Source organism: Ornithorhynchus anatinus, chromosome 4 (assembly GCF_004115215.2).
Source record: "Ornithorhynchus anatinus isolate Pmale09 chromosome 4, mOrnAna1.pri.v4, whole genome shotgun sequence".
Classification (NCBI taxonomy): Eukaryota; Metazoa; Chordata; class Mammalia; order Monotremata; family Ornithorhynchidae; genus Ornithorhynchus; species Ornithorhynchus anatinus.
In genome coordinates, this window is record NC_041731.1 from 50,808,363 (window position 1) to 50,821,698 (window position 13,336).

A 13,336-nucleotide genomic window follows, 5' to 3' on the forward strand; every position below is an offset into this window, starting at 1 on the left:
TGCCTTAAATCGTAAGGTAAGGTGTTTCTGTTTGATACGAAGGTGGTTGGGTAACATGGACTGAATGCTTGTATTGACTCTCAAAATATTGAGAGAACCAGTACCATCAGCTCTTGATTATCTCCAAATGGCTTTCATAGCATGAGTGGATTTAAGCTTTCTCCACCTGTGAACCTGCCTGCTTCCTCTTAGGTTTCCCCCTCCCACTGTGTGTGACTCATTCAACTGTATTTATAAAGCGCTTTCTGTGTGCAGAGCAGTGTACTAAGCACTTGACTCCAAGACCCATTGACCCAGGGCTGCCCCTTCAGTTACTCAGGCCTCACTGTCTTTGTTCTGCCAATCCATGGTCCACGCCTTCATCTCAGGCTCATGTTCCAGGTTTTGTGGTTTTTGTGTTCACCTTGGTGGTTTTCCTTCCATTCCTTTATAAAAGGATTTTGTCTGGTTTTTGAAAATGTAGGTTAAGGATGGTTTTGAAAATGTTGCGACTGAGTTAGCAAAGAATAAACATGCTCTTGCCCAGGCCCAGCAAAAAGAAAAGCAGACCTCTACTTTAATTCAAGATCTGACCTCTATAGTGAAAGAACAAAAAGCAAAGATTGCCGAAGTTTCCCAGTCAAAACTGGAAGCTACATCAAATTTAAAGGTAAGAAAGTGCAAGGTATATTTGACTTTCCTTTGATTTTTGTTTGGGACAAACTGATTATCATAGTAATGTATTTAAAATTTATTTTTAAAAAACTTGTGTTCAGTCATTCTAAAATTCCCACTGCATCTGAACCTTTGTCTTCACTTTAACTTTACATAGTCATTTATTCAGTATACTTTCTTGAAGTTGAACTTAACATGAGCCAACTCCAGGAAGAAGAATAAATTTCTTCTGAAGTAGTTTTGAAGGTGAATTTGTCCTGGATAGGGCAAAATCCACTGGCCCCGAGGAAGACTTATTTATCATTCTTAATAATTTTTCAACTTAAAATAGCTATGGCTGGGGAAATTTGGGTATTTTCACCTTTTTTTTTTCCTTTGCGGCTACAGAAACGAATTCAAACCCTTGAAACTATGGTTGAGGAGGACAAGGAGAAAACTATTCAAGTAGAACTTCTTAAGCAAGAAAAATCACAACTTATCTCACAACTGACAGCTCAAGAGTCGATAATCGATGGTTTAAGAGCAGAAAGAAAGCTATGGGGTCAGGAGCTGGCACAACAGGGTATAAACAAACCCTCTTTGAAGTTGATTAAATTTTGCTTTTCCAGTGGTTACAGGAAATCAGTGTTTGACAGTAATTTAAATGGTCTGGACATACTATTTAACCCCCATAGAAGAAAGCCAGATGGAGGCATAAGGCTTTTGTTATTTAGCCAGCTCACTGAAGAGTTCAGTATATTGGCTTAGCTCAAAAGAACTATCCCTGGTTTTGGAATTATGATTATTATTCAGTTCCCTTGTCAGGTTGACTCCCCCAAGAGAAGATTGCAGGTGAGCCAAGACTTGTGGGTTTCTTTAGAGATAACCCTTCTTTTGCATGTCAGAACCCGTGCTCATTTAAAAAAAAGAAATTCTTATTAATGGCACGAACGTGTCTTTCTCCATTTACACTCACAGCAACAGGAGATTGGCCAAAAATAAATTCTGACATAATATTTTGCAGTCAGTGCAACGCCTTTGGAGTCAGCCTGTGTACACTTGGAGATTTGCCTATGGGATTGTGTTCCCCTGCATGCCTTGTAGCTGGCCTGAAATCTACCCTCTGGGCAGCTGCTGTCTTGGCTTGTCTCGGAGATTCCACTCTGACCCCCTCTCTGCTTCAGGCCTGCCTGGAATCCGAGCACTGCTTGAAGATCTCCCAGCATGGTTTTTTCTCCCATCTTCCCCCTGTGGTACAGAGCTGAGGAAAAATGTGAAAATGCATGCTACTTTGGATCAGGCAGGCCTGACTTCGTCATGAATTGTGAAGAGGGACTGTGGGGCAGAATCAGTGGGGTGAGGATGTAGACTCATTATCACCTTACTCTTCATCACGTGGTCTATACAGGAGTTAGGTTGGTATGGAAAGTGAAATGTGCTCTGTGCCCATCGGGAATTTTCCACTAGAATACTCTTAAAATACAAACCTTATCCCATGCAGCCCTTTGCATTACTTTTCCTTGCAACACTGATAAACACTGCCTGTATCTCGAGAAACATAAAAAAGTAGCAGTGTATTATTGAAAGAGCCAAAACAATGTTTTTTATCAACAAAATTGCTTCTTCCCACATTAACTAGCAGGCATTGTAAATAGTAAATACTCATGTAGCACCATCTTGTGGGATTTTTTAGAAGTCTGTGTGCAAAATGCTTATAATAGCTAAGCCTAATTGCCGATACTGGCTGTATATTAGAAGCCATTTTTGTGCATTCAGTCACTAACATGCAATGTAAGTACTTTTTATGTTAAACTAGTAGTAGAGCAATAAACGTATTTGCTCACTTAAAAAATATAACAGGTGATCAAGTAGAAATTTCTTAACATCCTATTTAGGTGCTTCTCTAGCTCAAGATCGTGGAAAACTAGAGGCCAAGATTGAAGTTTTATCTATGGATAATGAGTCTCTACGAAAGCAAAATGAAAGGGACAGTGATGCTTTAAGAATTAAAACCAAAATTGTAGATGATCAAACTGAAACTATTAGGAAACTAAAAGAAGTAAGTTTTGTATTTTCTTTGATCTTGTAGCTTTCCCATTATGAGATGGAAAAATAATAATAATAATGGTACTTGTACTTAAGTGCTTACTCTGTGCCAGGCACTGTTCTAAGCACTGGATTAGGTAATAATAATAATAATAATAATAATGTTGGTATTTGCTAAGTGCTAACTTTGTGTCAAGCACTGTTCTAAGCACTGGGGTAGATACGGGGGTAGATACAGGTTAGTCAGGTTGTCCTAGGTGAGGCTCACAGTCTTAATCCCCCATTTTACAGATGAGGTAACTGAGGCACAGTGAAGTGATTTGTCCAAAGTCACACAGCTGACAGGTGGTGGAGCCGGGATTAGAACCCTTGACCTTTGATTCCTATGCCCTTGATCTTTCCACTGAGCCACTTTGCTTCCCTGTCCCACCCAGGTTCACATTCTAAGTAAGAGGGTGTAGGATTTAATCCCCATTTTACAGATGAGGAAACCAAGAAAAAGAGAAATTAAGTGATTTTCCCAAGGGATCGCAATTCTTTGACCCAAATGTATTTATTAGTAATGTTGTACATAGGTGTCTTAATGTGGAACCCTGTTTTACAGACCTTGCAGCTCAAGTAATTGTATTGGTTACCACAAGCACCATTCTAAGCATTGGGTTAGATACAAGATAATCGGGTTGGATATGGACCCTGTCCTACACTGGGCTCACAGCCTTAATGCAATTTTACAGATGAGGTAACTGAGGCACAGAGAAGTGAAATGACTTGCCCAAGGTCACAGACAAGTGGCGGAGTTGGGATTAGAACCTAGGTCCTTCTGAGTCCCAGCCCTGGGTTCTATCCCCTAGGCCACTCTGCATCTCACAGGGATTACTGGAATAATGTACCTTATCAGTTCAGTGATACAACTTTTGAGCCCCAGTCTTTGTCTGATACACGGATAGGGCTTTCATAATCTAACAATTTTACAGTCTGAAAGTCACGAAGGTAGACTCTACTCTGTTAGGGCCTAGGTTGAGAAGGTGTCTAACTAAACGCCCCCAAAACTATATCTTTCTGCCTATCAGTATTATTTCATTAATTTTTAAATATGTTTATTGTGGACAGGGAATAGGTCTACCAACTCTGTTTTATTGTACCCTCTCCCAGGCACATTGATGGTTTGTGGTTTGCTAATTACAATTTGCCTGTTGGGCACAAAACATTTTTCTCCCAAAAAGCCATGGTAGTGTTTTGAATCTGTCATTGTTGTGATATCACAGCTTTTTTAAGTAAAAAGGACAGACTTCCATTTTCTCACTTAAACTACAGAAAGATAGAGCAAAGTGTCCTCATTTCTGTGGTAAACTAGCCCAAAGTTGCAACTCACATTGCACTCTCGAGGCAAAATGACTTAGTAAATTTTATCTCAACCTTTAAAAGAAGTCACAGTTCTAAGTGATCATGTAGGCTTACTTGTAAATAATGAATTGAAATTTCTTTATCTAGGGAAGCAGCATGGCCTGGTGGAAAGAGCGTGGGCCTGGGAGTTAGAGGACCAGTGTTCTACTCCCAGCTCTGCCACTTACCTGCTGTGTGACCATGTGCATGCAGCACTTAACTTCTCTGTACCTCAGTTCCCTCAACTACAAAATGGGAATTCAATTCCTATTCTCCCTCCTGTTTAGATTTTTTATCATTATTATTATTATTGTTGTTGTTCTTGTTAGTAGTAGTAGTAGTAGTAGTATTTAGACTGTGAGCCCTGTGTCGGGCCTATTTTTCTTCTATCTACCCCAATGCTTAGTATGCTGCTTGGCACACAATAAGGGCTTAAAATCAATTATCATTCTTTGCCCCATATCGTAGAAATTAATGAATATGTATTTTATGTTTTGTGGGAAATAAATTACAGTTAACCTTTTTCATAAATGCATAAAGATTTTACCTTATTCTCTCAGAGAATCTGGGGGTTTATATTTTTTTAAACCTCCTGCCTTGTAAAAACCAAACAAAAATAATGCAGCTAATAAAATACAAGTTGTCTCTGAAGGGCTTACAGGACAGAGATGAACGTCTCAGAAGACTCCAGGATGAAATCAACAGGACTCAGAAAGCTGCTCAAGAGCAACTTGATGGAAAGACCGCAGAACTGGAAGAACTGATGGAGAAACTGGAAAGGCACCGAGAAAGGAAAGAGGAACTGAAACAACAGTTGCAAGAGAAGGAAGAAGAACTTGAAGAAATTACAAAATCATACAGGTGACCTGCACAATATACAGCTGGAATTGCACAAGGCAAACTTAAGGACAAGTTGAAAATCTCTTTCAGATTCTTCCTATATCAGAGGCATTAATGGTACCTACCTCCCCAGCCAGCTAGTAGTACTCATGTCTCAGTCTAAGACTGAAAAATGATCATTTGTGGCCATGTGACTGGGCATCTTTGGTTGTGGAGTCTATCTTTATGTGTGCCTCTGTACTGATCAGAAATCAGTCCGTTGATGGCTGCTTCCTGGTGGTGGGTGTGTCTGGACTGTGGGGACAGAAGCCTCCAAGAGCGACAGCAGGGAGCAGGAGATATGAGTGGGTGTCTGGAGTGGGCGACTGCAGGAAAGGCTTGGTTGGAGTGCTATTCTCAGGGTCCTCGGTGAAAGGTGGGAATTAGTGGTGTGCTTTTATTGTTTTTTGTTTTTTTTTTCTAAAGCAGACACAGTCCCAGTCCCACACAGTGTGTACAGTCGTAATCGCCGTTTTACAGATGAGGTAATTGAGGCATAGAGAAGTTAAGTGACTTATCCAAGGTCACACTGCAGATAAATGGCAGAGATGGGATTAGAACCCAGGTGTGTGGCTCCCTCATGTTGTTGGTTCTCAGGGGAATTCCCCAGAGTTTAGTGCTTTAACATGAGACTTGCCCCCTGCAAATTCAGGCAAGTCAGGAGCAGATTTTTCTACTCAAAACCCTTCAAAAAGCATGCCTGCAGTCACAACTGATACTTTAAAAGCTTAATGAGTTAGCATTTGAGCATTTCATTCTAACCCTTGTATTTCCATTTTAGTGCAATGAATAAGAAGTGGCAAGAGAAAGGAGACCTGCTAAATCAGCTTGAGGCACAAGTTAAACAAATGAAAGAAAAGTTTGATACTAAGGAAAAAAAACTCATTGAAGAAAGAGACAAAAATCTTCAAGCTCAAAAGTAAATCTGAGTACAAGTTTAAGAATTATTTTTCTAAATGTTAAACCTGGCTATCAATGTTCTGGGTCTGCTTAAAGGAAAATGCACACATGGTTTTTATATAAGCTCAGTCCCATCTGCATTTCTTTCTAGCCTTTTTTTTTTTTTTGCTTGGTTGTTTTTAGTGGCATTTGTTAAGTGCTTACTCTGTGCCAGGCATCTCTTATATCAGAGAGTAAAACTCCCCATCCACCCTCAAGCCTCATTCAAGGATGGGAGGAGCTGGTGGTGCTACCAGCTGTTCTTGGGGAGCCAGGGCAGTGTTACTGCAGGAAACCAGGTTAGGTGGTGGTTTGTAAATGGAGACAGTGGGAAGGGAGAATTGCTTTCAACCATCTGAAGATCTCCAGTGAAAGGACTAAAATTAATAAGAAATGAAAAGGCAGTGTGTGATATTTGAGCACTTGATATACTACCTGCTAGTAAACTCATCACCTTTCGACCAGGAGCATAACCGTTTAGAAGGGCAAACATTAAAATAAATTATGGTCCTGTTATAAGGGCTGTGGGGCAGAGGGTGGGGTGAATATGGAGTGCTTAAAGAGGTACAGATCCAACACAGAAGGGAGAGGGATTAGAGGAAATGGGGGTTTAGTTGCAGAAGCCTGCTTTTTATGTATTTTGGGGTGGAGTTTTTGGTATTAAGCCAGATGCTGTATGATGCACTGGGATAGATAACAAGATAATCAGGTTGGACACAGTCCGTGTCCCAGATGGGGCTCACAATCGTAATCCCCATTTTACAGATAAGGTAACTGAAGTGAGGTAAAGGGAAGTGACTTGCCCAAAGTCACACATGAGACAAGTGGCAGAGCTGGGATTAGACACCAGGGTGTCAGGATAAGACCCCCAAGCCTACGGTTTATCCACTAGGCTATGCTGCTGCTTTTTTTCTCAGGTCTCTACTTCTCTGGCTGTCCAAGTGTTCCTCAAATTGAACATGATTTTTCTGAAAGAATTCCTGGGAGATGGGTCATTCAGTTGGTTAACTGGTGCTTGTTGCAGTGGTTCTTTGCAATCTTAAATGGATAGCATGCCTGCTTATTAGTTATAGGAGAAAGAGGTTTTCAGAGGAATAAAAAAAAAGCCATGAATTTTATGTCCTGTTTTAGAGTCACACTGGAAAAACTTCATTCTATGGACAATGCTTTTAGAAGGCAGCTAGACTCAATGGTTACAGCTCATCAAGTAGAACTTGTACAACTTGCAAGTGAAAAGCAAAAGCAAATTGAAGCTGCAAATGAAAAGGTAATCTATGAAACTACCTGATAGCCTTTGAACTTCCAAAGCAAATGCTATTACATCAATAGCCTAAACACCTGGGGGAAGTCACAGTTGGTGAATAGAATTGTTATTAATATTTTTCACAGTATACTGAGCTCTGTATAGAGCAAACATGAGGTGAGTGTTTTATGCTTAATCACATATATCCTGCATTGAACTTCCATCCCATAAAAACATTAGATAAATGTTTGATTCCTTTTTGTAGTTTATTTTTCTCCTCTTTTTCTGATTTGGCATGGACAACTAAGGCAAGATAATCAATTTGAGTGATAATCATGTGCAGAGCATTGTAGTAATCACGTGGTAGAATACAGTAAAATAGACTTGGTTGATGTAATTCCTGCCTCCAAGGAGCTGACAGTCTGGCGGGGGAGGTAAATAGCAGAATTGGCAGAGTACAGGGATATGTACATAAGTGTGGTGAGGCTAGGGATGAGGTCAGTGTCAGAGTGCTTAAGGAGTACAGACGCAAGTGCGTAAAAGATACAGAAGGAAGGATGGATAAGGTGGGAAAACAAGGGGTTAGTCAAGGAAAGCCTCTGGGAGAAGATATTCTAGTAGGATTTTAAAGATGGGGAGAGTGGTGGTCTATCAGATACGAAAGAGGAAAGAGTTCCAGGCCAGAGGGTAGACGTGGCAGCACTTTGAAAATGTGGAAAGGGGCTACCAGTCATCTTATAGGCAGCAGTGAAGTTGAGGCTCATTACTTCACAAAACTAAGCAAATCCTTTTCTTTGCTGTTTGCTCTGAGGCCTGGAGCTTAGCATTTTTAATTCTTTGCTTGTCTTTGTTTCCCGTTGGGTCTCTTTTAAAAAGTGAAATTTTTATGTAGTGTTTTTTGATTGTTCTTTTTCGGTATGTATGTTGGCTAGAACACTACTAGGAGATAGGGAATATTCTTCCCACAGTGCACATCTGTTTAGATACAACACAATGTGTTGGAAGAAATTATTTTGTGGATGTGGGTGGTGATAAGTTTGCACAAGTGCAGGGTGGCAATAAAGGAGTGAATAGTGTAGCATGAGTTTTCTTTAGTTCACAGTTCTTTCATTCATTCAATAGTATTTATTGAGCGCTTACTATGTGCAGAGCACTGTACTAAGCGCTTGGAATGAACAAGTCGGCAACAGATAGAGACGGTCCCTGCCGTTTGACGGGCTTACGGTCTAATCGGGGGAGACGGACAGACGAGAACAATGGCAATAAATAGAGTCAAGGGGAAGAACATCTCGTAAAAACAATGGCAACTAAATAGAATCGAGGCGATGTACATTTCATTAACAAAATGAATAGGGTAATGAAAATATATACAGTTGAGCGGACGAGTACAGTGCTGAGGGGATGGGAAGGGAGAGGGGGAGGAGCAGAGGGAAATGGGGGGAAAAGAGGGTTAAGCTGTGGAGAGGTGAAGGGGGGGGCGGTAGACGGAGTAGAGGGAGAAGGGGAGCTCAGTCTGGGAAGGCCTCTTGGAGGAGGTGAGTTTTAAGTAGGGTTTTGAAGAGGGGAAGAGAATTAGTTTGGCGGAGGTGAGGAGGGAGGGCGTTCCGGGACCGCGGGAGGACGTGGCCCAGGGGTCGACGGCGGGATAGGCGAGACCGAGGGACGGTGAGGAGGTGGGCGGCAGAGGAGCGGAGCGTGCGGGGTGGGCGGTAGAAAGAGAGAAGGGAGGAGAGGTAGGAAGGGGCAAGGTGATGTAGAGCCTTGAAGCCTAGAGTGAGGACCACTCTAGGTTCTTCAGGACCACAACCCCCTTGATTGACTTGATCAATAGTTCAGTGAGATATCACAAAGTCTTTCACAAGAACACCCCTCATGGCTGATTTTTCCTTCTTTGGCAAGCATTTTTAAAATGGGATTTAAAATTCAAAGATATTTCTAAGACGTTTGAAATTCAAATGTTATTTCAGGTTTACGAGGTTGAAGAAGAAATGAGGCAGCTTCTACAAGAAACAGCCAACAATAAAAGAGCCATGGAGGAAAAAATGAAGCGACTTACTTGTGCTTTAAATGACATTCAGCAAGAGTTCTGAGGGCACAATAGTCCTCTTATAAGGATAGTGAGGCAACTTGATGGAAAATTCTGTGTCAGCCACTCTGTTATAATTTTAACCAGTATTGCTATGTATTTTCGTGGATATTAAAATACATCTTCTCTTAGTGTGAATATATTGTATGGAGTTTATCATGTATTAATCAAGGATTAAAGATGTGTACAGTATTTTCTTAATTTATTTATCCTTATGTAATAGAATAAATTATCAAAAATATTTAAGAAAAGGCACTTGTAATGTTTCCGCCGTATAAATTAAATTTTGTAACTTAATTTCTATTTGTCTGATTTCTCTTGATCAATTAGCAACATTTTTGAGTACGTAGTCTGTGTAGATAACTGAACGAGGTCCTTGGGAGCATGCAATAGAGATAAAAAAAAATATTTGGCTGGGCCTTTGAGGAGCCTACAATTTAATGGGGTGAGACAACTGGATCCAAATTGCAAACATAATAATAATAAATAATTGTGGTGTTTGTTAAGCTCTTACTGTGTGCCAGGCACTTTACTAAAAACTGGGGTGGATACAAGCAAATTGGGTTGGACACAGTCCCTGTCCCATATGGGGCTCACAGTCCCTGTCCCATATGGGGCTCACAGTCCCTGTCGCTTATGGGGCTCACAGTCTCAATTCCATCTTATAGATGAGGTAACTCAGGTCCAGAGAGTGATGTGACTTGCCCAAGGTCACACAGCAGACACGTGGCAGAGCCAGGATAAAAACCCAGGACCAGGCCTGTGCTCTGTCCACTATGGCACTCTGCTTCTCATATGCCATGATGCTTCTCCTACATGCCAGAGTAAGCCTGTGAGTGAGAAAGAAACAAAATTAGGCAATTAGATAAGTCAAACTTTTACAAGTAGTGGTGAGCATGAGCATAAATCTATATATGAGTATTTAAGAACAGGATTTAGTTAATCCTAATGTTATCACTAGGTAAAGTTAGAAAATTATTCCAAGATCTTCCATGTACTTTGGAACAATTATCTGCTAATTTTGTTGTTTTGTACTCTCCCAAGCACTTAATACTCTGTACATAGTAAGTGCTCAGTCAGCGATTGATTTGTAAAAATTTCCCAAGTGAATTAGTTGGAAAGTGATGTAACATTCCAAATAATTGTGGTATTTTAGCATTTCATGTGTGCCAAGCACTAGACTAAGTGCTGGGGTAGCTAGAAGATCCTCAGGTCCAACTTGAGGCTGACAGGCAAAGTAGGAGTGGGAACAGGTACCGAACCCCCATTTTACAGATGAGGTAACTTAGGTCCAGAGAAATTAAGTGACTTGGCCAAGGTCACGTAGACAAGGGGCAGAGCTGGGATTAGAACCCAGGTCCTTGTGACTCCCGGGCCCATGCTCTATCCATTAGGCTGCACTGCTTCCATTTTGTGAAATACTGTGGGTGATTCCTCACTCAAGCTTCTCCGGTCTGAGACTTCCATCTTCATCCTCTTACAAATCTGCCATCCTGCAGCTCTCCACAAATATAAGCCCTTCTAAAACACCACCACCTTCAAAAAATCTTCCCCCTGAGCTCCCAACTCCTCGATTCTCATCAGTCCAAGAATCACCTCTAAGGTGCGTATTTGTTCATTTATATTCTCCTTCAAGCAACGCTTGTTAAAAATATGCCCAATCAATTGATGATTACTTGTTTGGTCAATGTCTGTCTCCCCCATTAGAGTGTAAGCTCCTTGTGGGCAGAGGTCATATCTGGTGCATCTATTTACTTTCCTGGGTACTCAGTATATTGTAGGACACACATTGGGCAGGCAGTCAAGAGCGTGAGTGCTAAAAGCTTCACTACTGATAACCTAACCCCAGCAGAATCTTCTCTATTTCTAGCTCTTTCACTCATTCATATATATATACATTCACTCTCTTTCTCTCACTCGCACTGGGGGAGAAGGTTAGAAAGGCAGGGTTATTTTAACCAACAGAATTCTTTACCATTTAGGAGGTTATTAATGGGTAATGGGAGTCAGCATGAGTCCCTGACTCAGCTGTGCTATAAGCTTTTAATAGTTATTTAACCATTGTTTATGTGTTTGCTCAGTTGTGATAGGGATCTAATAGTGATCATCCCAGGAAGAGTTGCAACCGCTTGGATTTCCCCTGAACTGGGAAAACAACCAGGCTCCCCAAGCCCTAAAGCTGTGCTTGTAATGTCAGAACCAGTCGGAATGCGGTTCCGATTGAAGTAACCCCAAAAGGGGCTTTACTGGGTGGCAGGGGATGTCTTCCCTGCCCATGTGGGGCCAGGTTGGAGAAGAGTCGTGCCACTGTCGACAACATCTCTCTCCCCCAGCCCAAGTGAAAGCCCTGCTCACCAGCCGGGTTTGGGGTGGTGAGAGCTGCTAGCATTCTGCTTAGAATCTTTTTATTTGTTGCTTTTAGCAATGCTCTTAAGTAACTTTTCTCTGGAAGCTGTGATCCATTTTAGATATGAAGGTCTCTCTTAGCTCTGGCATAGAGACGGGCAGCGAACTGTTCTCCCAGACGCCCTAAGCCTGCTGCGGCAATCCGGGCAAGAGATGGCATCCACATCCACAGAAATGGGATCCACTTGAGGTAAACGGTAATCAGTCGGTGATATTTACTGGGTGCCTGCTAAATGCAGAGCACTGTACTAAGGGCAGGGCTTGAGAGAGTACAAAAACCACAGGAACAGCAAGGAAGAAAAAAGTGCCAAAATAATGTTACTGTTCTAACTCAAGGAAATTGAGCCAGGGTTTTCCACCTGCTCTTGGGAAATGCCAAAGCTATTTCCTAGGAATTCCTGCCTGAGTTCTTCCCTCACTTCATTTTCCAATAAGGATAATGGGACATCTAAGAGGTGTAAAGCACTGGCTAGGATTTGGGGAACCGCCAGAAGTAAAAGAAGCGGGCCCTGCCCTCAAAAAGCAGAGTCTAATGTGGAAGGCAAGACTTGCTATGATGAAAATGCAACAGGTAGATAAATACCTAACGGTGAAGTCAGCTCCCCAAACTGCCACAGGGAAGCATAGCAGAAAGGCAGTTTTAGATAAGCCCGTCACTGGGCAGAGATTGTCTCTATCTGTTGCTGAATTGCACATTCCAAGTGCTTAGTACAGTGCCCTCCACATGGTAAGCACTCAATAAATACTATTGAATGAATGAATAAACATCTCCCACATGTCTGTAAGGCTCAATCAATGTCAGTGATACTCACTGAGCACTTACTGGATACAGAGCACTGTAGGAAGAGCTTGGGAAGCAGAAGCAGCGTGGCTCAGTGGAAAGAGCACGGGCTTTGGAGTCAGAGGTCATGAGTTTGAATCCCGGCTCTGCCACTTGTCAGCTGTGTGACTGTGGGCAAGTCACTTAACTTCTCTGTGCCTCAGTTACCTCATCTATAAAATGGGGATTAAGACTGTGAGCCCCACGAGGGACATCCTGATTCCCCTGTGTCTACCCCAGCGCTTAGAACAGTGCTCGGCACATAGTAAGCGCTTAACAAATACCAACATCTTGGGAGAGTACAGGACAACGGACTTGGTAGACATGATCCTTGGCCTCAAAGATCTTTTATAATCTAGTGGGGGAGAAAGATATTAAAATAAATCTCAGGGAGTATAGGGATATGGCTCAAAGTCCCGCAGGGGTAGGTGAGTAATAATGTTGGTATTCGTTAAGCGCTTACTATGTGCCGAGCACTGTTCTAAGCGCTGGGGTAGATACAGGGTAATCGGGTGGTCCCACTTGAGGCTCCCAGTTAATCCCCATTTTACAGATGAGGGAACTGAGGCCCAGAGAAGTGAAGTGACTTGCCCACACTCACACAGCTGACAAGTGGCAGAGCTGGGATTCGAACCCATGACCTCTGAGTCCCAAGCCCGGGCTCTTTCCCCTGAGAAGTGAAGTGGCCTGCCCACACTCACACCAGCGGTCAAGTGCTTAGTACAGTGCTCTGCGAATAGTAAGCGCTCGGCACAGAGGCCGCGCTTAACAATGTACCACCCTCACTAGGGTGAGGGCTCGCTCCGCCCCGCGGAAGGAGCGATCGGTTGCCCGGCAACGGCGGCGGGGAGGGGTGGAGGGAGGGGGAGGTGACGTCACTTCCGGCGATGGCAAGTCCCGC

General features: G+C 42.4%; 1 protein-coding gene across 6 annotated transcripts in view; it reads left to right on the forward strand.

Annotated features, from left to right (window-relative positions):
* Positions 1 to 9,506, forward strand: part of LRRCC1 (leucine rich repeat and coiled-coil centrosomal protein 1) — a 33,767-nt gene extending 24,261 nt beyond the window's left edge. For 4 of the 6 annotated variants that reach the window (XM_029063220.2, XM_029063218.2, XM_029063221.2 and 1 more), the window contains 7 exons: positions 464 to 649; positions 1,042 to 1,216; positions 2,529 to 2,692; positions 4,715 to 4,923; positions 5,723 to 5,860; positions 7,012 to 7,147; positions 9,091 to 9,328. In XM_029063220.2, coding sequence (XP_028919053.1) covers positions 464 to 649; positions 1,042 to 1,216; positions 2,529 to 2,692; positions 4,715 to 4,923; positions 5,723 to 5,860; positions 7,012 to 7,147; positions 9,091 to 9,213 — 1,131 coding nt within the window. In that variant the 3' untranslated portion in view covers positions 9,214 to 9,328. Of the gene's footprint in view, positions 1 to 463; positions 650 to 1,041; positions 1,217 to 2,528; positions 2,693 to 4,714; positions 4,924 to 5,722; positions 5,861 to 7,011; positions 7,148 to 9,090 lie in introns of all 6 variants that reach the window. The other 2 variants (XM_029063216.2, XM_029063217.2) reach the window with 2 other exon arrangements.
* The last annotated feature ends 3,830 nt before the right edge of the window (positions 9,507 to 13,336 follow it).